The 24,517-nt window shown below is 45.4% G+C and overlaps 1 protein-coding gene across 3 annotated transcripts; it reads right to left on the reverse strand.

Annotated features, from left to right (window-relative positions):
- Positions 1-5,864: 5,864 nt before the first annotated feature.
- On the reverse strand, positions 5,865-24,306 carry NFRKB (nuclear factor related to kappaB binding protein). 3 transcript variants are annotated; one of them, XM_055728540.1, is made up of 26 exons: positions 24,106-24,306; positions 23,235-23,417; positions 22,580-22,781; positions 22,357-22,484; positions 21,136-21,310; positions 20,857-20,958; positions 20,186-20,259; positions 19,685-19,769; positions 19,075-19,255; positions 18,766-18,874; positions 18,175-18,301; positions 17,220-17,285; positions 16,197-16,276; positions 16,069-16,112; positions 15,559-15,616; positions 14,578-14,752; positions 13,897-14,003; positions 13,297-13,420; positions 12,824-12,903; positions 11,885-12,105; positions 11,509-11,785; positions 10,964-11,182; positions 9,709-10,494; positions 8,866-8,972; positions 7,961-8,096; positions 5,865-7,197 (listed from the first exon to the last, which is right to left on the reverse strand). In XM_055728540.1, the coding sequence occupies exons 2-26, from the start codon at positions 23,367-23,369 to the stop codon at positions 7,072-7,074; spliced, it is 3,924 nt and encodes a 1,307-aa protein (XP_055584515.1). In that variant the 5' UTR covers positions 23,370-23,417; positions 24,106-24,306; the 3' UTR covers positions 5,865-7,071. The 3 variants fall into 3 exon arrangements, with proteins under 3 accessions (XP_055584515.1, XP_055584513.1, XP_055584514.1); XM_055728538.1 differs by having other exon boundaries at positions 15,559-15,619; XM_055728539.1 differs by having other exon boundaries at positions 15,559-15,619; positions 23,235-23,630.
- Between the last annotated feature and the right edge of the window lie 211 nt (positions 24,307-24,517).

Here is a 24,517-nt window from a genome sequence, read left to right on the forward strand (position 1 = left end):
ACACGTCCCAAGGAGCTCTAAGACTCGTTTTCAAAATTAAGGGGGATCCTTCCTTGTGCCTCTGTTGCTAACGGTGCCAGCCACCTGACGGTCATGGGGCTCCAACGGGAATCCAAAGCACTGGGAAGCACACCACAGGATGTAAGCTTGCTCCCGGGACTACTCTGTTAGCTGGGTCTCTTTCTTGAGCTCTTCCGTGGCTTGTGAAAGCAGAGAAACCCTTTTTGGTGAGCTCTGAATCAGCAACAGCAGTGTTTGCCAGCCAAGCTGTAAGTGCGACAGAGTGGACAGGCTTGATTGCCCGGTTTCTGGCCGTGGGTATTTTGAAACCTGGCTGCACACTGGGGCACGCCCGAGATTCAAAGCCAGTTAAGGTCCTGTCTGCCTAACGAGCTGCAAATGCCTAAGCGGAGGCCACGGCTCAGCTGGGGAAAGAGCTGCAGACAATGCCTTGGGATCACACATTTCTCTTCGGTTTATCACTAATGCGTAGAGCTCACCCATGCTCTCCTTATTTTCCACAGAGAAAAGAAGTTCAGACTTTGTGTTGGTGTTACCACAGCTGTTTACAACCGAAAAAAACAAGGACACAGCTTTGACTTTTCACTTACTCTTCTATTTCCCTCACTTTGTTGGTGCAGGGGGCAAGGGACAGGGCATGTAGCGGGGTTTTTTGCTGTTTTGTGGCCCAGCTCCTGCTGTCGTTCAGGCAACAGCTTGCCTGATGTTCTTCCAGCTGCCCCTAGCAGGGTATGGTGAGACCACCCGTGCTGCTGCTGTGCCCACCCCAAAGCAGGAAAACTGGCTGCGAACTCAGCCGCAGAGTTCAGTCTGTCAGAGGTGAAAAGCAAGACATATGCTCCCCCAGATGACGCTAGTGCCCTTCGGGGTGAGGCGGCAGGCTGGATGAAACACGCTGCTGGCTAGATCAGGCTTGCAGACCTGCTCTAGTGCATTCTCCACCCCAAAACCAGGATCACCACATATCATGTTTGTTTGGAAACTCCCCTCCTCTCAAGACATTCTGTTCTAGCACTAAGGTGTCCGTACTTTCTGTGCGTTTTCGCAACAGCCAACCTAGATCTCCCTCACTGCACGAAGAACTGGTCAGCTCTGACTTACTTTCCCATGGCTCTTCTACCAGTTCTCTGAAGCTCAGACATTTGTTGCTAACTCAGCCAGGGCTTGTGGGGTAAGGATGGTCCATGGGCTGGAGGAAAGCCCTGAGATTCCTTCCACCAGATGGCAGGGGGATGTGGGAAACCTGCTTCACCTTGCAACCCATCTCGAGTACTGAGGGAAGAGAGCACTCTGGAAATACCCATGAGCTGGGAACAGTAGTTCCCAGCCAGTTAGTTGTTGCTCTCTGTGATGCTTGACTTATATCATAAAAAAAAACACCAGGAAAAATACAAGGAAGGATTAAATGCAGCCCTAACCTAAACCCTGATACTTCTTGCCAAAATTGTTCAAATCCAGGCACATGGACACACTCAGTGAAACCTTTCTTCCTACGGAAGGAGCTCCTGGGTTTGCTAACTCTGAGCAGCAGCACCCTTCCAGCTTGCCCACGCCACTTGGACTCACCTCCACAACACAAGCCAAAAAAATAAAAATAGAATAAACCCTATCAACCACACCCCAGCTCAGCTTTCTAATGACAAAGGACTCCTCCCTCTGACTGGGGGCTCTCTCCCTTGGTCACAGCTATCTAAAAACCACACGCTAACCTTTCAGGTTGCACTTCAAAGGAACAGGGTGTTATCTATGTGACAATGAAGCGCTCTGGGCTTTTGGGGAAATCCTCAGCTTTGCACATTAACAACTTCCCACCTGCCCAGCTGTCCTAGTGCATGTTTGGAACAATCACCCAGTTAAGTCTATGATTTTTGGTAAGCAACCAGCTTCCTACAGAGGCTGCATGATGCTGCGACAACTGCAGAACTGACAGAGAAGGTAACAGCCCCGCTCTCTGCTCTGCACCAGCTTTGAGACCCCTTCAGCCATGGCAGGGGCCAGCTGAAGACAGAAGTGCGCTTTCAGTACAGGAACACTGTGAAAAGCAAACCTCACTACAACGGCTTGTTGCTTGTCATTAAGCTACTCAGGCCACCCCAGCTATGCAACAGAACTTGCCTTCCCTACAGGAGCAAAGCAGGGCAAATGGAGAGCAGGAATTCAGAAAGTTGCAGTGACTCAAGGGCTTTTGACTGTCTGCCCATACCCATCATTTCACCGTGTAACTGAGAACACAGGAACAATTCTCACCATAGGCTGACTTACAAGTCACCTGCTTAAGTGATTTAAAAGCCCTCAGTGCAAATACTTTTTTTTGAGTAATCAAGCATATTTTTCTAGGTATAGAAGCATGTTTCTGTAGGCATGTCTCATTAAATACCAAGCAGACATTGTTTCCCCAAGCATAAACTGAAAATTTTCCACGTTGTTGCCAAAAATTCACTCACAACGACACAAGAACACATTAAAGCCACTTACCAAGTTTCAAACAATGCCAGCATCTCTGCAGGTCCTCACTTCCAGGTCCTTATGAGCTCCTCAAGCCATGTCAGCACAACAGGTATAACAGCGTGACCTTTGGCACATTTGCTTTTCTATTTTCCAAGCCATGAAGGCCTTACTCTGGGTCAGCACATCCACTTACTGATGCTCCCTGCTGTATTTGGTCGGTGCCTTCTGCTCTTGAAGCGGTGTGAAACCACCTGATCCTGGAGCTCTGAAAGACCAACATGTTTCTGCCTTAAGGATCTTGGTGCTGGCAAGCGAGTTATTTTGCTCCAGGTCTTGTAAACTGTGGGAAAGTGAGAAAAAGTAACGTTAGAAGATAGGATGCAAGGCTTACCAAACTGGTCTGGTAAATACTTCTAGACGTAAGGAAACAAATCGGTTCTTAAAATATTTACCTCTGATTTAGCAGTTCGCAGGCTTCAACGCAGGATGCCACATACGAGATTGATCCATGCCCAAACGGATTAATTCACATTGAATGGGTCACTCGACGTGAGATGCGTCATCCCTAAATTAAATCATTAAAAACACAAATTTGAGCTACTCATCCAGAATTCTTTCATAGTCCACGGAAAGAAGTGGTTATATCCAGAGAGTGATTCATCCGACAAGACCAGCCAGAGGCAGGTCAAATGAATTGCCCTCCAGAGGTGTCAGCTGCAAATGCAGCCTAGGGCCAGAGAGTCACATTTAGCTGTCTAGAGGTTCACTGCACAAGAAAGATGTAGCTAGGCTACAATCTCTGGATGCCATAACTTCCCTTTTGTGAACGATAAGGTTATTGTACTCCCTTGTTAGCCTCAGCTGTCCCATCACTTACCGGTATGTAGCAGGGTTGGACAGCGAGAGGCAGGGTGGGAGAAACAGTATCCATGGTGTGCAAAAATGACTCCACGTTTCAATACACCTTCACAAAACTCCCACAAAATGGTCACGCTAAGCTGGTATTCAAAAAGCTTCATCAGCTCGAGCAATGCTACCCTGAAGCTTTTATCAAATGAGTGAACAATATATTAGGCTGCTGTTGAGGGATCCAGTGTAGCACTGAGGATCCACAACACATCCGATCGAGCCACATAAGCATGATTCAAGTAAATCTCAGACGGAGGCCAGTTGGTTGCTATGGGGCAACTACAGAATTAAATGTTTCTGTGGGAGCCAGCTTCCATCTAGGACACGGCAGCGCATCCTCCTTTCCCACGGCTCTGCCTAGTCCACACCAAGTCACCGTGTTTAAGGTTGTGGGGCCAAAGTCCAAATGTCAGACCGCCACCCCATAGTGCTATGTGAGCAGCGCTCAGCCAGAAGCATCCTGAGGTCAGGCACCACGTACCAACCTCGTGTCAGAGAGCTGAGTCTACTGCGACCTTGTTCTGGTTTCGATGGTTCAGGTTTGCCACATGAAAAACGAGTAACAGGGGGTTTGTACTTACCGAAAAACTACACTGGTGACTGCAAGGTATTTGGAAAACGAAGATCAGCTGCTAAAGATACACAGGTTGATGCCCCATTAACTATTGTTTTTGAAAAGGAACGCCTGAAGTAACCTCGAGGTGAGTTCATTGGGTTATGGGGGCATCTTACTGAGGTATATAAATACAATTTCCCCCATGATTTAAATAAAACAGAGCAGTTGTTAAAATAAAGGTTAGAAAGGTTTTCAATGGCCTGCGGCAGTTTGTGTAGCACGCTCAGTTCTTGTAAGCAATGATTACATGATAGTCGCTTGATGGAAATAAACATCGAATCCACAGGTTTTAAGAAATAATCAAGGCTCCTGGATAACTCTAGTGAGCGTCTCACTGTGACAGAGACAGGCTGTGCTCCCATTTTTTAATTAAAAAAAAGTAACGGCAAAGACACATTAGGCTGAAAGCCCCTTTAGTTTCAGGCAAGACAAACAGATGGAAAACGGGTAACGTCAGTATAATACTTTCTGTAGGCCTTCTTCCCCTACGTGCGTGCGCCCCTGCCAGCTTTTACAGCAGTACTCCTCCGGAACAGCTTTCAGCGTCCAGAGCACGAGGACGCAGGAGCAAACACCACCTGGACAGAGTCCAGCTTAAAGGTGTCCTCATCCAGGGCCAGCATATACCAAAAAATTACCTCGAGCCCCTCTCTGCCCTTCAGCCTACTGTGTAGAAGTTAAAGGTTACTTATTAAAACCACGGGCTCTTTACTTGCAGTAGCCCGAGGGTTATTTTTCAACTAGAGTGGAAGCAACTCACCAGACGGGTGGCAGCCGAACTACAGCGTGGGCTGTACTTTGTTCTCAGAAGTGGGGAGCGAGCATATACTACCTAATCGAGCATGCAGCCGCTGGAAGTCAGAAGCCCACACAGCGACTGATGCTTCTTCCCCAAAAATTAGACTTACAAGCAAGGAGAACGGGCCTAAGTGAAGCAGCAACAAATGCAAAAACTGCTCACGTGTTTGCGATCCGTTTAGCAAAGACAGGATGGCAATGACCTGAACAGCAAGACTCTTCAAAGCAGCATCAAGAACCTGAGACACACTAAACTTGTGGGATTAGATGCAGGTTTCTTGTTCTGTTAAACTTAACACTGCCAAAGCCTCCTGCGTCCAGTGACAAATTCACTGAGCTACCTGCAAGAAGATTCAAAGAAATTTAAGGGGCTTCACACTGTAACCAATTTTCAGCACTTGTCTGTAGGTGTTGACACCGAAGAACTTTATTAATTACGAACAGAACTAACATAACAGGATTTTGACCACTTGTTGAATTTAGAGGCTCTTTCACATAAGCAATACCAGGAAGTTGCTTGCTGTCTCTTTTAACTTCTTATTTTAACATCACAACTAAAAGGACTTAAGAATGTCTTTGCCTCCCTCCCAAACCAGAGCCCTTCTGCTGTCTCCTTAGTTGATCGTTAAATGTACAAAAAAGGTACAAAAATTGACAAAGACAGGTGCTCAGAAAACCTTTATCACTCCAAATTCTGTTCCCGAGGCATATAAACACATAATTCAAATGCTTGCTTTGAAATGGTGTATTGGCGTGCCTTGCTTATTCAACACTTGCAGCCAGCCACTTCTTTTGTCACTGACATACCTGATTTCCTCCAACCCACCCCGAAGTAAGCTAGCTATTGTCCAGAAACATCGACACACCCAGCCTGAAGCCCAACAAAACTGCCTGCTCTGCTCAGGTGCAGTGGTTCTGAACAGACACGCAGCTCAGCCAGCGTTGGAAGAGTGCTGAACTTGGTTCTTTAAATAGATTGTATTCAATAACGTGTAACTCGGAGCAAACCACGTTTAAACAAAACAAACCAAAAAACCAAACCCCAACAAAAAAAAATACACAAGAAACCAGGTTAAAAAGAACCATCTTACAAAGAAGATGGTCAATCTATTAGCCCTTGGCAAGCTAGACAATCACTGTACACAAAACAAGCTGTACAAAACTGAAAGGAGATGGCAGAGAGATTTGTCAGGCTTTCTGCACTTTTATTCTTCTCCTGGTCCAACACGCCTTCTGATCTTACTCCGATCAAGCTTCCAGGTCATGTCAGAACAGCCACGATTCATCTCCAGTATGTGCAAAATTTGAACAAAATGTACATAGATAAAACTGCAAAGGCAAAAACAAACCTAAAGGCCAGGATCAGGGGTTAAAATATCTCTTCCAAGTCCAAGAGACTACCGTTTGGGTATATTCGAAAGCATATTCCAAGCTTTTAAGACAAGCTATAGTCTTTTCTGATTGATAAAAAGGTTTATTTGTTGAGGAAAACAAAAGTAGGATCCTCCTGGTGAACGCTTTCCTTGCCACTATATTCCCATTTGCCAACAGACTTGTTCAGGCAATGACTTCTGTGTCTCCTCCACTTCTCGCTCTTCCCCACAGTTACTGGCTTTTCTACAGCAAAAGGCATCTTGACTCTCTCATTCTGCTTTTGACAGAAATCTGACATGGAAGTGGTATCTGTTCAAAAAAGTCTGAGCTCAGAGATAGGGGAGAGGTATTTAAAAAGTCTATAAATAGTACACCGAAGGTGTTAGGGGCCTACTTCCAGGCTATGTTACAAACTCTCCAGTGTCCACACCACCATCCTAAGCCACCTATGTAAAAGGAGTGATAGCTCGCCTCCAGCAAAAGGAGGCATCTGCTTCACGACTTGGAAAAGCCACTGAATTACCCCTTCCAAACGAGATTCCCTGGTTAAGGAAGACTCAAGATCAACTGCTTTGTCTACAACCCAAAATGAACAGAAACGGTATTTGCAAAAAGCCCTTCGGATGGGAAGAGAACAAAGAAAAGGAAGACATTTCTTAAACGATCAATGCCACAGAACTTGGCTTTACATTATCTGGACTGAAACATTTTGTTTTGTAGGTACAGCATCTTTTGCTGTGGAATTTCTACCTAGACATCACAATGCTGATTCCAGACAAGCAAGGTAACAGAATCCAGTCCGGTCCCTAGCCATGACTGTGGTTAGGTAGTCTTGGGTGGTTGGATGGAGGATGGCAACAGATGCAGGGAAGTTCTTAGAAAGCGATCCGTTTTCAAATCAGTGTTCACAGCTGATCTTGGGTCTGTTTTGGAGATGGAGCTGTTGTCACAACCACAGTGGAAACTGCTTTAGTAGAGCCAGACACTGTTCCCTGCTGGAGATGGGAGGCTGGTACTGTTTGAATTCGCACCTGTTTGAAACGGAAAGAAAAAAACTCAACCCATGCCATGAACAACCTGGTGTCACACTGCGCTCACATCGCACTTGGAAGTGCTGGCACATTATCTGCTTCTGCTGGCAACAAAAATTCAGTGACATGAACAAGACAAGCACCGAAACACATCAAGAACAGAATGTGGTCACAAGAAGATCGCTCCATCCACTCTGATCACGTGGGATGGTGGCAAGAGAGTTCAGGATTAGAGAGGAAGACCCTAAAAACCAGTTCGAATTAAAACCTACGTGTCAGCTGCTTTTTCAGAAGAAGGACTTGGATCCATTGGATACTTCACTTCTACAGACTTGTTACTAGCAGCTCTCAATGCAGATTAATTCTCTGGAATTACAGGACACTATGTTTCCAGACAAAGATGGATATGCAAAGAAGCGATGTCATTTCTTCAAGAAACAGTGACCCACAGGAGCCAAAAGTACAAAGCACTACAAAAAGAGCCAAGTGTATAGAAACAATCCTTCAAGCAGGTGGGGACCTTTCCTGACAGGATTTTCAAGTTTACTTTCATAATACTATCGGTGCTTCCAAAGCACTTCAAAACCATAACTGGATGGAGAGAAGGTAAAGGAGATCGTGCACTGCACGCGCTTAATGCAGACAATGCAGCTGCTGAGTACCTGTACCTTTTACAGAACCCCATGTATCGAGTGTAAAGTCCTCATGGAGACCTTAAGTCAAAAAAAATGCAAAAAAATATTAGTATTCTAAGCACCATTACCTGCGTGGCCTGGCCTTGCTGCTGCAGCTGCTGTAGTTGCTGTGCAGTCAGAAAACTCACTGGCTTGTTCCCAGCAATCAGTTTTGTCCCTGCTGGCATCGTCGTCAGGATGATATTTCTACCTAATCCACTGATGCTAAAGAAAGAGAATTGTTGAAAGGTTAGTAAGCAGCACAGCAGGCTAGGTCTTTCAGGCTCACAAATTCTTTTTCAGTTGCTAGGAGATTAAAGTTACCTATCTAATTTACTAATGATTTTAAGTAGTGCAGGTTTTTTCTCCCCAAAAAACTGGCAAACACACAGGTGACAAGTTTATGTTAACATTTATCACTAGGAGAGAGAATTATTTTACCACAGGAATTAAACCCCCTAATTCCGGACTGTGCACATCGCTGGGTCAGTCTGATCAGACCTGAATACTTCTCAAGGAATGCAGAAAATAGCCAAGCACACAGTGTTCTGCCTTGAAATATTAACTAAGGGAGACATTACCAGAATTCATGGAAGAATAAACAAAAAGACTTCAGTATCTGAACGCCAGAGGAATTTCCACCGAGGCAGTTAACGCTTCCCTAGTTTCTTTAGCAGAGTGATGGCTTCAGATTACATATATTTTTAGGTATGTCAGCAGGTTAATTCTTGCTCGAACACACAGAACTAATCTAATAGCTGGTTTCAAGGCAAGGAACATTTCTTCTTTGGTTTATTTGCTAGAACCTGCATCTCAGGGCAACTAAACAAAGACTGTATCCTCACTGCCAGACACCATATTCATTCAGTTTCTTGCAGCTAAAGGACCTGCAAGTCTATTCCACCCTCTCCTTGCCAGGTCCCCAGGAACCTACCGAACACAGACCTTCCTCAGCCTATTTCTAAAGCAAAACTACTAGATGCAAAGTACTCACTTAGCTCCGAGGTTGCCCTTGATGATGGGGGCAGTCACCACACTCTTGCCTTTCACTGGCTGGCTGATCACTGACAGAGGCACTGTTATTCGTGCTGGTAGTTTACCCTAGAGAAGTTGAAGAACACATGAGGAGCCGCAGGGAGTTCAGCAGAGAAACTGCTTGACAACATGCAATTACCACTCAGCTTGCCTTTAAGGAGTCCTGGGAGTAGAAACCAACAGCAACTTTGCTGATGAAATCTGTGCTCCGTTTCAGGCTCATTAAAATTCACCTCCATCGAGCTCACTTCACAGCTGCCTGAGCCCTGAAAACCCGCATCACCTTCGCACCACACTGTTTCTGTGGGAAGGGTCACTGTATCCATCCACCATTTTTCCCCTTAGAAAACTATTGTAATGTCAATTGGCTTGTGCAACTTTCACGATACAGCCTATGGTGCCTGCAGGTTTGGGCATTAAATTTGCATTAAATGGAGAATTGGTAAAAAAGTTAATACAAGCAATGAGCACTTCTAATTCCAACACCACTCCAAGGGAAATTATTTCAGAGGTGTGGGGCAAGACGCTGAGCTGCAAGAGGTAGGACTTTAGACAAGCAAAGTTTATTTTATTCACTCGCAAGGGGAGGTACGGGAAGACATAAGTAACTGTTTTCCAGTCCTTCAGCATTTCGCTACAATTCCAACACCATGATGAAATTAGTTGCAGACCCACATTCTATTCTACAGCACTTAATTTGAGCCTTTGTAGGTGTAAAGAGACGTTTTCAGTCATAAACCATCAGTGTATTTCAGTGTTCCCTTTTCTCACCCACCTCCAGAAAAAGCTTAGCATTACTTACTGCCTGGGATGTAGATACTACTGTGGTGCTGACGGGTACCTGCCGCACAGCAGTGGCTCCTGTGCCTATAGTTATGGGAGTCCCAGCAGCTCCCGAGGCCACAGCAACTGCTTTCGACACTGTGGCACTCATGGTTGGTAAAGAGACAGCTGAGGTATGGACTGTGCCGGGCACGCTCACTGCTGAGGAAGAGGGCACTTGCTTAGCATGAGTAGCTACAGTAATAGTCTGCCCAGCTTTGGGCGGCATCACCCCCAGCCCCTGCACGATTCTGATAGTAGCAGCCGGCTTGGCCTCAGTGGATGCCACCGTTGTTATGGCTTTGCTCTTCTGATCCGCCACAGTCATGCCCAGAGCAGGCATCAGTCGGAAAGCAGAGCTTGTCGGCTCTGCAGTCTTTAAGTCAGGAGTCACTTTAACCACCGTGCTTCCAGCTGGGCTAGAAGAAGCAGAAGTGGCTGTGCTGGTCTTGGCTGGAGAATCAGCAGTCTGGACTGGATTGGATGTCACGTGCAAAGTTGCAGAGATGCCTTTCCCACTAGCGCTGCTTCCCGCAGCTGCTGTGAAGAGGTCCTGAGTCAGTTTGACAGTAGTGACTTGAGATTTGGCTAGGGTGGCCATCATGTCCGGGGTGATACGCAGCACAGTCTGTCCCTTCGCATCTGTGGTGATAGAGGACGGGGGCAGGCGCAACACATCCTTTCCTTGGATCCGAAAATTGGTCGCTGTGAGTGGGATGCCGCTTCCGGGCTGGGTCTTCATGCCAAGTTGCCCTGTAATAGCCACCTGCAAGAGATCAGAGGAACAGCTGTATCAAACCAGGACACAGGCTGAGGCACAAAGCAGAAATTCCCTGCAGGATGATGTTTTCTCCCATTGGAATTGAAGCGGAATGACGCTAGCACTCAGTACGCTACTGAAAATGGTTCTCGTTGCGTATCAGATGGCATTCCCAAACCCACATAAAACACAAAATACTGTGGAGCTGGTTTCCTTCCCAAACAAGATGAACAAGATCAACATCTGAAGATGGTTAAAGAACCCGCACTAACACATATTTTACCTGTACAGGAAAGTAGGGCTCAAATGCACCAAACCAGCAACTGTCTGAATCTCCATGGTCTAACAATTCGTACAGCGTTACAGCTCACGACAGTTTTCACTGTCTTTTCACATCTGCCTATCACGTCTGTCACAACAAACAGGAAACGACTGGGTTGTGGAGCCCAGTTCCTCGTCTCTCCCTTTCTCTCACCTGCTTGATGATGTTCTGGCCAGCGACATTCTGGATGACAGTGGTAGAGGAGGTGCTTGTAGCAGAACTGCCCGGAGAGCTGGTTACTGGCTTTACAGCAGGACTGGGCGCTGCAGACAGCCCTGTCACAGTGATGCCTGTCTGTCCTGCCACGGAGCTTCCTGGTCTTTGCACCTGCACTGGGCTGGTCTGAGCTTTCACCGGCAGAGTCATCACAGCCTACAGCAAGACACGGAGGCAGCCCATGAGCAGGCTAACACAATACTAACAGTCCGCTAATTACTCTGTATTGTGCCTTAGCATGCAAGTTCTGTGGACTTTTTACTGTAATGCACAATTTAATGGCGCAACATAAAAATAGCCAACGGGGTGAAAAAAGAGGCACTGAACAGTATTGTTTATGCAGAACTGCTTCTGTGTTCTTGCTCGGCAGTTACTGCATGCTCCAAGCCAGCAAATGATCCCTGTGCACCATACCAAAACACTACAAGAAATCAGATTCTAAGTCAGAGCTACCCCCGCCATTTCCATGCAGCAAAACTCACCTGAGGAAGCACTTTGGTTTGCGTGGCTGTAGCAGGAACGCGGATTTGAGGCACTGACGTAGGTTGCTGCTGCTGGGTTACCACCGGGGCTTGCTGAGACACAGCGGGGAGGCTGGACTGGGCAGTGACCACCCGCACCTGTGGCAGTCCTGAGGAGGTGGTGTGACTTACCACCCGGGTGGGAGGTGGCTGTGGCCCAGGCTGTGTCTGCGAGCTCTGGGCTGTGGAAAGCAACGTCCCGAGCTGTGGCATGGTAGGGGATGATACCAGAAGAACGCTATGGAACAGATAATGCCGGCCGGTCAGCAAAGATGTAGGAAATGACCAAGAAAGAACCAGTAACATTCACAAGCGATGTACGAGACAGGAGTAGTACCTTTGGCTGGGTTTTGCTGGCTCTGACACAGCACTAGATACACTCTTGTTAACCACAGAGACTGGTGGGGGTGAAATAGGCGTTGCTGGTAATGCCGGTGCAGTTGGTGTCACAGGAGTCACGGGAGTTGGTGGCATGCTGGAGTCACTAAGGCTCAGCTGACTGGGCTCTGATGTGCTGCTGGGGAGTGCTTTCACAGAACTCTCCTTGCTACTAGACTTCTGCAAAGAAAACATGTCAAGCATAGAATCATAGACTCAAAGGTCTTCACAAAAACTGTGTCAGATTGCTGCGCTCTAGAGACTGGGCTGACCACTTCAAGGTGACTTCTGTAGGGTTATGAACATCATCCCGGTGCTAAATCCTGAAGTCACAGGTGACTGACCGTCTGCCTTCCTAACTGCAGCCACAAGTAGGCTGGTGTGTTTGGCTGCTCCTGTTCTCAGGGAAAACTGCATCTCAGCTGTGACAAACATTCATAACATGCAGATTTCCACCTTGGCTCATCTGCCAACAGCAACTACTTTAGAGATACTTGGTATCAATGACACCACCACAAAAAAGACATCCAAACCCTGACAGCTTCAGCACAGCAAGGGGGAGAGCAGAGGACGTGTTCCACACACTCCGGTACAGATCAACCTCAAAACTAGATCTGAAAGACCGTCCTGTGATAGAGGGCACAAATGAATTCCATTGACCTTTCTGCTGAGGTTGACAAGGGGTCACAGTGGAAGCTGGCAGGAGCAAAATTTCCCTCTTTCCTCTTCATTTGGTGCTAGGAGCGACACTGACATTCATATACATAACGAATCGATAACTCAAATACGTGGTAATTTTCATCAGCTACTATGGATGCAGAATCTATGGATTAAATTAACACCGTATCTCCTTCCCCATCCCAAAACATCCAGCGCAAACCTGTGCAAATAAATTTACCATTTTAGGTGGAGGTTTTGGCTTCTGCTGAAGAGCTTTCTTAGCCTTTGCTGCAGCAGCTTGAGCCTGGTGAATCCGTTCTGCAAATACAAATTAACGATTAGACCTCCTGAACGCAAGCAAACTAATTTAAGAAAGAGGCCAATTCAGAACTGTACGTTCATCTTCAGACAAGAAATCAAACACACGTAGTCATGTAATAGCGCAAAGAAAAATATCAGGTAAGATTAGCCAAAAAGGCTGAAAACAAGGCACGTAAGAAGCTGCATGGGATGCTGTTTTTCAAACAAATACTTCAAACTGACACACTACTCTGCAAGACTGGATTTAAGCGCTGATGGGCTAACATTAGCAAAGTGACTAGAAAAAAATCTAGACTGACAAATTAACGTTCACTATCCAGGTGGGCTGAAGCAGCTCAGGAGATGTATAAACATTTTTCAACTCTTAAGATATCAACAAGCCAGGCTTACCAAACTCTTCCTCAGTCCTGTCCCGGTGCAGGTAGATCCACAACTTGCGTCCAATATCGTATTTCACGCAGGGATCTTTCTCATAATGTAATCGATCCAGAGCACCACTAACAACAGTGTTAACCTGAAAGTTCAGGATTCACAAAATTACAAGGTGTCCCTGGCTGGGCTAGCCAGAAGTCACAAATAGAAAAATAATCCTATTTGGCATACAAGTGGAGTAAGCTGCTAGCAATCTTAATTTGAGAAAGGACTGACTGAGAGCAGATGCTGCCACGCAGGATGCCGTTTGCCACCTTGGATTAAACAAAGCTTCCGCCAAAGCTGAAAGCTCTGAAAATTGACTGTGCTTCTTAATCTCAAATGTGAGCAGCTATATGATACAGTGCTAATTCTGTAGCTTTTCTAGCTGTTTTCTCATCATCCAGAGTTCAGTGCCAGTTTGCTGCAGCTCACCAGAGCAGTACATAGCTCCCTTTTGCTAATCAAAGCGGCACAAGAATTACTGAGCCTTAGCCACATTGAATACTGGCCCTGGTCTGTGCGGTGTATTTTTAGGAGAATCTGTCTGTCTGAGGCCAGACATGACATCCAACTTACTTGAGCACTGGTGACATCCGGAGCTAGGAACTGGGAATCTTTAAGCAGCTCACAGATTTCAGCACGAGTTCCTTCTCCATTAGGAAGGCGAGCTGCAGCATCACGCACTGAAATAAAAAATCAGAGCTGTAGCTAAGCAGCTGCATTCAAGTACTTCAGCTGATACACTTTGGTATTGCTCTCTTATTCCCCCTTGCAGAGTCCCTACTTGCTCACCAAAACCTAGACCCCATGATCCCTCAGAGATGCGAGCAAAGATTATAAAGGACCATTTTAAAGCATAGCAACCACGCTGGCATTGTGCTAGGAGTGATGAACTCAGGGAACAGCACTGAACCCCAGAATGACTTTGCAACGCCCAACTTCACAACAGTGTACTGAAAACACCACTCTTTGTTTTCCAGTCATCTGAGCCTTGGCTTCAGCCAGCCCCACGGACTCTCCTCTCTATTTCCCATTTTCTCTCAGATCAACAGCAAGACACTGATGCTTTCTCTTCTCCTTATTCCTGCTCCCAGCACTTCATCAACTCTATTCCATACAGTTTATTTCTCCTTTGCTTATGTCATGCCCCAGTCTGCCCACCTTTTCCCTTTATGATGTAGATTCCTAAAGCCATTGTTCAGGGAGTCAGAGGAGTCTTTTTCTTTTTTACCAAAATTTTTTTGGCCATCACCTTACCAAGGGACAAGATGGTGACATATGCTGGCCTGTCTGAGCGCAGGAGAGAATGCTCTCGGGCTTTGTTTAATGAAGTTTCCTTGTCAAACACCCCCTTCACAGGACCAACAACTGACTCAAAGCCATGCATACGGAAAGTGAAAGCTTTGTGGGGCTGGCTGTAACGGTAACGTTCCTGTATTTGGAAACAAGAGGACTGAATTTAGCAGGAAACACATACAGCGAAGTCTTAAAAGTTACAATTATACTCTTAATATAAGTTATTATCATTCTCTCAAAAAGAAAGTTTTTTTAAATTAAAGGCTCAAATACTGCTGTATGAACTTAATTTTAACAAACTACTTCAAGCAGAACATAAAGCACCACCTAACCAAAGTGTGCAGGTGCAATACATTAGGCTCATTGTCAAGCAGCTGCACAGACCAGAGAGGTGCCAGACACAGGTCTTCTGCCCCACACACACCCCTGCCCCCAGCAACAAGGTCTTTCTTCCTCCTCTCATCTGGCAAGAGAGAAATTTCCAAAACTAAATATTCCACCATGCACACAGCACACGTAGCCAGGGAGAACCGTCATCACCTGTTAACACACATACTTAGATCTACTACACACAAGATAACTATGTCTATGGGTGCACTCACTGCCCCTTATCTTCTGCTTGTACTCATACATGCCCGAAAAATATAGACAATTCATCCTCATATGCTGGAGGATGGCACATGAGACAGAAAGGTTGGCACTACCAATTTCAATTAATTTTGCCCAATACTGATTGGAAATACAGGTGTTTTTGAAGTAAGCAGCGAGGCTATATCATTAGCAAGTTTTATGGAAGGCCAAGATACTGACCTCAAGGCAGAAGAAGCACTAATTCCTCACATTAACTAAGTTTGTGTAGAGTATAAAACTGCCATCTCATACAAATTCTCTTGGTTTAGCAGCCAGCTGTTTCAACACGTGCATTTAAAATTCTCTTCTTACCTGTTCCTGAAACACGCGTTTCTCCTCTCCAGTGCTAGGTCGGACTACGTAGTCAGTCCTTCTGAAACAAAGGTCACCATCAGTTCTGAGCAACAGCAAGCCCACAACAGTCCCAAAGAACATCCCAAAGGATTAGTCACCTCATCATTTCTGCAAACTCTTCTGAACAAATTCTGAAAGCATTTATGATAATATAACGAAGTCTTGCAGAGATCTTAAAATATGCTCTATGCACTACCTGAAGGTAAGCAAGGACTGTAAATAATCTTGTCATCAGGACATGTTAGATTACAGGTTTGCTCTGATAAATACATGCAAATTTGGAGAGTATCAGTTGACTTTGTGAAGTCTAGTTACTGCATTTATAAAATCAGACTATCACGTTGCCTCTTGTCCCACAATGTAAAATCTTTTTAAGCAACAAGCCGTTCAGATGCAGAGGCACAAAGGCCAGACCTTCGCAGCTTTAGCGCACACTGTAAAACCTTTCAAGCAGTATTACACACTTACACTCTAGGAACTGGTGTTGTGGCATCCAAGCTGTCTTCATTTTCCTACCAAAAAACAGAGAAATGTCAGTGTTGGATATAACTCAGTCAGGTTTTGTTCTGCTGGAAGGTGATTTTTTTCTGACTCACTTTGAAGAAAGTCTGGTCTTTGGTCTCCAACCAGAGCTGAAACAGTGCTGCCAATTCCTTCTCATGATCTTGATAAGTACCTAGTCAAAGAAATCAGGAAAAATATGAAATAGAAGTCCTTTATTTGTCATGAAGCCAGTTGCCTGTACTTCCCATCCACCTCCTATTCCCTTCCCCCCTCTATGAATCACCAGTCACAAGGCATCTTCCACACTTCACAGATGCACAGATTTCAATACTTTAACACATCCAGGCTTAGGAAAGTGCTAAAACCTATAGTTATCCTCCTCTGTTGTACAAAGAAGGGTGCAAGATACTGTCTGAGACACAGCCACCTGATACTCGCAGATGGTTCTCAAAGTAATCCCAGTCACCAAGTCCATGAGCAAACACGTGCCTACATAACCTCCACCAAAAACTGTGAAAGGCACCAGAGGAATAGCTTCCTGACTCCAAATCTCTGCCAGTTTAAGCCTGCAAATACGATCACTAGAATCACTACAGTTAAGAACGCAAAGTTCTGCCTAGTAGCTAAATACATAAACACAAGATATATGTAACTTAGGCAGTATGAGTGTGGGCACATAGATTATCAGCTTGCCTTTTGGTTCCCGCTTTTAAAAATAAGAATAGCATCAGTTTGTTCCACAGAGAAGCTTAATTCATTTATAACTGTAATAATTAATAATTATTCTGTGTAATTTGAAGGTATGCTCTACAGAAGGGACAGATCTGGAGGGTGACATAGACACAGTCAGGTCAGCAAAGTAAACAAATACAGCCCAGTGCCTTCGCTCACTTCTGCTGCTGCTCAGTCTTCTGCTGCTGTTACTAATGTCTTGTGAAAACCTCAAATCCAGAACACATCTTTGTTCAGACAAAAGAAAAGAGAAGGCCTAACCAATGAATTAACAGCTCTGTCTGTCCTTCCCTCTGGGCTGCAGCAAGCTGAAAAGCAAAGTCCTGGAGAAAACAATGAACCTTTGCTGTAGTAGACATCGTAGAAGAGCACAAGATACTCACCCAGCAATTTCCACTGCTGAGTTTTTTCCTTGAATTCAACAAAAGGTGAGAAGCCAGAAGGAACATCTACAACAAAAAAAGGGCATGTCAGAGACATCATACAGCCATCCAACACCCCAAATCCTACTGTCGTAATGCAAGCTGTTGCGTTAAGACTCATAATGACAGATAAAGCGTTTTAAGTAATTATGCAAGTGCCTCTCTAAATTTGTATTTGCCCAAAGGGAAGGTAAGCACCTCAGAGTAACGGTGCAAGCACAAGAAAAGAACAGAACAGGATAATGAGTCCATTGTCCACAGATGAGATCCTGTTCATGCTGTGAGGCACCAGCAACTGTTCCCAGGCTCACAGGAAGCAAACTCAGGATTTAGAGTATTCACCGGCATTACGGAGAATAGGAAGTACGATGCTGCAAAGGCCAGTACAACCTACACTGTCTCACCCTTTAACACCTCCCACTAAGCAAAAGAGAACCACAGAATAATTTACTTTGAAAGGAACGTCTGACGCTTAGCTGGTCCAAGCCCCAGGTCAAAGCTGGACCAACTTCATGCCTCCGGTTGATTGCTCAGGGCATCGTCTTGGGTTTATTTACTCATTATCTCCAAAGACATCCACAATGTCTTTACACCAGGAAGAGACCAATTTCTCCCTGCTTCAAACACCCTGCCTGAAGCGCATGATCTGAACAGGAGAAACTGTCTGTCCAGAGGCTGCTTCACACGTATTTTGACATATTCAGGTATCAAGCTGTGTCTTATCTACTATCCACATGCAAAACAAGTCTACCACAATCAAGAAATATAAGCCATAAAGCCTATCATAGAAACGTTGTCAACAATACAATGACTTATTGTAGTGATGAATTAAAAGTTGATTTGAGCTATAATGTAAAGCAGCACTGATTAGAACTGAGGTACAAGCATCACGAGTATTTTTAACAGCTGTTCTCACCTCTGCTGTCACCTGTCAAGTACTGCAAGGCGGGTAAAACCAGTTCAGACCAGTTAGGGGAAAAGGAGAACCAGTTATTTAGTGCGCTGGCAGGAGAAGATTGCCAATCTAGAACTTTATCTTCAAGCTGAAGAGGAAAAATAAATATTCTGTTAAAGAGCTCACACTTTAAACTACGGCTGTTTTTACAGAAAACAAAATGGATAAACATATCCAGGGGACAAAAAGTTTTTTATATATGTAAAAAATCCACCTGACTTTTTCAAGTAACCATAACATGGTATTTCAGGCAACAGATGCCAGAATGGGGAATAAACTTCCCCACCATCTCTGCCCTTAATATACAGAATATATCTAACCAGGATCTAAAGAATGGGTATGGAAAGACTTACAGATTCAACTGACTAAAATTTATGAAACATGTTAAAAACAGATTGTGGTATGCAGTCCCAAAGGGCTTAATTTCTTTAACACGTAACCTCGTATTAATACAATTTACAGCAGGACAACACTATCACATAGCTGTAAAACCCTCTAACCCCCTATTTTTGTTTAGTGTCAAGATTCCTAGGTAAGCAGGTGATTCCTTACCACAGAGAGAGTAGCAGGTCCTTCCAGAAACAGGATCTCCAGAAGAAGGAAAAAGAAGCTAGAAGATATTTCATTTATTCCAAGGCATGGCTTCATCTCTTCAAGAGGTCTTCAAATGAAAGAGAACACAAGCAGAATAAATACCCCGAGTACATATTTGCCTTCATATAGAGAGACGAACACCACATAATTCACAAATCCCAAGCTGCACAAAACCAAGCATGCAAAAAGTCCCACAAAAACCTGAGGTGCAACATCTGTTGCTCTCTCCATCTGTGCAAGGTGTTCGGGGCCCTCTGAAGCACTTACTCCTCTTTGACAGATGACAGAGGGATGGGGGAAGGATCCTGAGACATTGGTGGGATTCCATCTGCATTGCTAAGAGAGTCAGCCAAATCTTCCACCTCAGACTTAATAATCTTCAGCTTTTTTTTCTTCTTATCTTCCTTTTCCTTCACCTTTTTCTTGAGGGTCGCAAGGTCAAATAAGGCTTTAGATATGACAAAAGGGAAGAAGAATAATTAGAAAGCTTCTAATCGTATTTCAGTAAGAGTCATGAACTAACTATATATTTAAACATGTACTCAGAAGCATACGTGGTACGCACTCATTCACACATCATCCGTTCCATCTTCCCAGTCATTTCCACAAATCTTTTTATTTTCATATATGAAATCAGAAAGGCAAAGGTAACTGCTCAGAGCAGAGATATCAATTAACTTTCAGCAATTAGTTGGAAGCACCTTCAGCAGAAACTGAAGCAACTGAAATGGAACAACTCACAACCCCAGAGCAGTCAGCCACCTATGTGAAGAGCAAAAGGACATGACAATCTATGGAGACCCCCTCCCTTCTTAGCTCTTCACACACACGCAGAGGATACCCTATATTCATGCGGCACCACCTCCAAGCCACTGACCTGCTAAGGAGCCTTTCCTGCCAGCATTTACTCGAGTCATAATGTCCTCAAGAGTCAGGTCTGTTGTAACTAGATCAGGGTGGTCCTACGCAGGGCAGCGGGATAGGAATTAAAATTGGAAAAGGACAAAGTGTTAAGATAGCAACAAGGGTACAGGAGACCACCCAAGTAGTGAAATGCCTCAAACTTATCAGGGATCAGCCGATAAAGTTATTTACTGCAGTAACAGTTGGGAAGTATTCTAACTCTGTAATCCAAAATTTTGTCTCTCATCAAAATCACTCTAATTACAATATCCTTCTAAACAGGTAAGAATAAACAGGAGTGGCATATATACGGTGACAATCAAATACAGTTACGATAAAGGGCTGAAGGGTGGCTGCACACAAAAAAAGTAGCAATCACTTTGTCACCCAGAGGTAGCTTGAACATTAAGGCTAACAGATAAAAGACTAATACACAAGATGTAGTCCCACCCGCCTAGACTTCTTGGTATCTTACAGGTTGACGTTTTCGTTTCTCATGGTGCTTCTTCAACATCATCTTCAAATCATTTTCCCCAAGTTCTATCTTGTCTGCAATGAAAAAACATTCAGAGGTTACTGGCACAGTTTTCCACTATTGTCACCCTCCAAACTTCTTGGAATGCCATTTTCCACCCACTCCGACTTTCAACAATCCCCAAATTTCAATAATCAAATTTCCCTTATTTGAATTTAATTTTTTTCATCAACCAATTTATTTCAGTACTTTCTGCCTTGGGTCATCAGATTTCACTGCTGATGAAAGTATGGAAGTGAAAAGAAGTGAGAACCAGCTGTGCTGCACAAAGGGTTTGCAGATGTGATTACAGTACCCTTAGGAGGGATTCCCTCAGCACGTACCCCACAATATTTCAAACTGGACTATGGTAATGCTTCAACCATTAAAGGCAAAATATAACAGAGAAATCAGTAGTATTACACAAACTGTAGACCCTTGTGTTAAAATGCTAGCTTTCCAAGAGAAAAAAAATTAAATAAACCAGGAGAAGAGCCAACCATTCTGGAGACTGCAAAATCGAAGTGTTACAAGAGCTCCCATCCAACAACAGATTTTCAAACCGATTTCTTGCAGGTTCTCAAAGTACTTCTCACCTCTAAATCCCTATCGACCCCTAGTTTGGTTCTCACCTGCTGTTTTCATGTCCAAGGTTGACAACGTGGGGATCACTCTCAAGGGAACTGGTGGACTTGGGCAACGTGCCGGAGAACTTGGAGGCCAGGAGCTTAGATCTGAAAGCAACACACACATTTATTTCTGCAAGACCTAGCACCAGTCTACGTAATTATATTACCCCGTGTTCATTTGATCACAGCCAATAAAACTGGAGTCCAGTTTCCATTCGTTTGTCAAAGACACTGTCCTTCTCCATTCACGTCTCAAGTCTTTCATCCAGCCTAGGGCATTACCTTCTTCATCAGATGACAAGGTAGTATCTCCACACTCCTCTTTCACTTCCCTCAGAATTTTCAAGTAGCGCCGATGTGCCCGTCTGTCTCGCTCTTCTGTGTCATATGTTGGTGAGACGTGCTTTCTCCTCAGGTTCATATCAGGGCCTCCTTTCCTAGCTAAATCCAGCAAGTACTGGAAGATGAGATACATGTGACATTAGCTGTCTCAGCTACAGCACTATAAGCTAGAACAGATAGGCTCAACTCATGTATTTTCAGCAAGTTTAATACGTGGAGGTGGTGCTGTAAGCACCTTGGTTCTTTGTAAGGCAAGCCCTTAAAAGTACTGGTATCTGCCACGGACAAGATGTCAAAAGCAGTATTTCAGACCACCATTTAAAGGAGGCAAAAAAGCAAGGTGAGATTTCTGTGGCTTCATGTGCACACATAGTAATACCTCACTGTTATTTTATGTGGACTGTTCAGAAGAACCTAACCACTGGTCTGAGATGCACTTGTGCAGTTTCCATGCTAAATACATACCGCAGACATAAAATGCTGTCTCATTTGAAGAAAATGTTTTACCCCCTAGGGCTATGGAGGAAATAACTTCCATATTTGTCTTCCCTTATCACCATATGTGGGGCGTTTTATAAAGACAGACTTTCATCTTCATCCATACATCCCATATGTTTCAACATCTAAGCTCAATGGCACGATAAGTGAGTATTTACAACGAACACATTTCAGTTGGCAGCAATTAGCTGACAACAGTATCCACAGAGAAAGACTTCATGAGGGATTTACAGGCATCAGAAGCAGAGTTTTGTATCTATGCCATATCAGTCCCCAGTGAAGCCGGGGAATTCACACAGCTATGTATTTAGCAACCTTACTTGGTTCAGAATGGCAGAAACAGTACAAAATGAAGGCAGAATGACTTGTTAACAGGACAGTAAGGTGTAAAGGGGCAAATGCAGGAAACAGGGGACAAGGTGGGCATGGAAAACAGACACTTTACACAAGTGAGAGCTATGAGTCTCAAAACCTGAAATTTGCAAACAGTGTTTCTAGTGTTCTCGTACTATAAGGGCTGCTACAAAACCAGAAACACAGCACTCATTAAAGGAAAGACCTCCAAGAACTGCAAACGCACAAATACCAAGACACTCTGTTGTAAAGACAACCTATTCACTAGAGAACACAAGAAAGTGATGGCTGCGCCCCGAAGACACTCACATTGCGGGAAGCGAGGATCTGCTTGAGCAGACGGTAGAAGTACTGCTGCTGAGAGCTCAGGTAGCGTTTGTACTGGGACTTAAGACAGAGCTGCCGGTATTTCACAACTTCAGGATTAAAGTGTCCGTCTGTAAGAGAGAGGCATAAACCACTCGAGTCTTCATCAAGTCCTAACTGAGAACTTAACCCTGAAAAAAGACCGAAGTTTATTACACTCACTGACCCCGGAAGAGCTTCTGGGCGATGTGCAGTGGATTTCCAAAACGGAAGTTTTCGCCGCTGAACAATGCAGAGATGAGTTTGTTCTGATGCTCTCGGTTGTTTTCGGGAAATTGAGGCAGGAATTTTTTTAGGTGGTCTTGCTGCGCATCTGTCAGGACCTCCTGCCACGTAGACAAGCTGACAACTTCAAAGAAGATCTCAGGCTAAAGAAAGCAAAAAACAATAGCGAAGAAAATGCATCCATGTCCCTGACAATTTTCTAGCCCTTAAGGCTTTCTGTGGTTAAACAACACGAGTCACAAAATAACACAAGTCACTAAACAGTGTCTCACCAAATGCAGAAAACAACAGAGTGTAGCAAATGTGAGGAAATTAACAATACTGCTAGCAACAAGAAAATAGATTCAAAACTGGTAACAAGCAAACCCTTCTTAGGCAGTTTTAAAACAAGAGACACTGTTATCTAAAAAAGAACCTAACAGGATGGTTTTAAAAGGTGTTTCCCCGAGATTAATCAAAGCCCTTTATGAGGCCTTCCCCAGGACAGTCAGAAACATTTCCCCACTTTTCAGTCTGCTCTGCGAGCCCCGCAAAGGGAGTTAAATGCACTGTTTATCGAAACTCTGAAAACATAAAAGTATCTTAGCGTGACTCACGTCCTCCAGAAGGTCCTCAGGCAGACTGACCCTGGTGGTCCCCAGCATGCAGTCCTCCATGATGCGGGTACCATTTCCTTCCCCGCAAGGTCCCAGCTCCAGGGGGTCCGTGAGCATGTGATCCAGAGAATCCATCCTTCACCCTCTCCCGCTCCTCAATCACAGCAGTAAACCCCTCAACAACTGAAAACCATAGAATGGCTTGGGTTGGAAGGGACCTTAAAGCTCACCTAGCTGCAAGCCCCCTGCCATGGGCAGGGACACCTTCCACTACAGCAGGTTGCTCAAAAAAAAAAAAAAAAAAAAATCCCAAACCCAAGTACATCCCCAGCTGCAGAATAACTGAGCTGGTGCGTCTGAAGAAGCGCTTCTTTCAATGCCAGCTTCAGAATCAGGCTATGAGATATGGAAGTTATCACAGCGTTAATTTACAATTGCAACAGGAATTGTGCCAACGGAGGAATGCTTTTCCAGACAGGGTGCACCATGCCCCGGCACAAACTGGGAAAAACTGGGAAGCACAGGTGACCCACGCTGCTTCCCACCCACAGGACACGATGTCAGGAGAGCTACAGACCGTGGGAAAACTACACGGGAAGCCTGGAAGATGTTTTAACCTGCCAAACCGAGTGGCAGGTGCAGGCCAGGGCTCCTCAGAGGCTGAAGTTCAGGGCCGAGGGCCTCGCTCCCCTGGGGCAGCACCCTCAGCAGCTGTGCGGGGCTAGGCTGGCAGGAAAACGCACATTTCACACGGAATAGATTAACGGGGGGGGGTGGGGGGGTGGGTGTCGGGATAAATAATAACCAACCCAAAAAAATAAAAGCCGGGCCGGACAGTAGGAAACCAGAGAAAAATCCCCTCAGGTCATACCCGCTCCGCTGTCGCGCCGAGGAGACGGCCCCCCGCGACCCTGCGGAGCGCTGGAGGCCCAGTGACGGCTGGGCGGGCGGGCAGCCCCCCCCAGAGACACGGGGAGCCCCCGGGCCGCTCCCCACAGCCCCAGCAGCGACGCTCGGGCCGGGGGGCGCCGGCCCCACACGCGGGCCGCACCGGAAGGCGGAAGGAGGCGGCTGGGCCGCGCCTGCGCGCTGCGTCCCCCCGCCGCTTTACCCCCCCGCCGCGCTGCCTCCGTCTGCCGCGCCTGCGCACTGCACCGCCCCCCGCCGCCAGCCCTCCGGGTCGCGACACGGCCCGTCGCGACAGCGTTTGTTATCCGAACCGCTCATCACGTATGGACCGAAAGGCCGATTTCACTCACCAACCCCCGTGGCCCCAACTGAAC

This window comes from Falco cherrug, chromosome 17 (genome assembly GCF_023634085.1).
Source record: "Falco cherrug isolate bFalChe1 chromosome 17, bFalChe1.pri, whole genome shotgun sequence".
NCBI lineage: Eukaryota > Metazoa > Chordata > Aves > Falconiformes > Falconidae > Falco > Falco cherrug.

Coding starts and splice junctions, on each gene's coding strand:
- NFRKB (XM_055728538.1), bottom strand. CDS start 23,369: ATGGATTCTCTGGATCACATGCTCACGGACCCCCTGGAGCTGGGACCT. Junction 14,753..15,558: donor AACGCGTGTTTCAGGAACAG/GTAAGAAGAGAA, acceptor TTCCAAATACAG/GAACGTTACCGTTACAGCCA. Junction 8,973..9,708: donor TAGTATCTACATCCCAGGCA/GTAAGTAATGCT, acceptor CAACTTCTCTAG/GGTAAACTACCAGCACGAAT.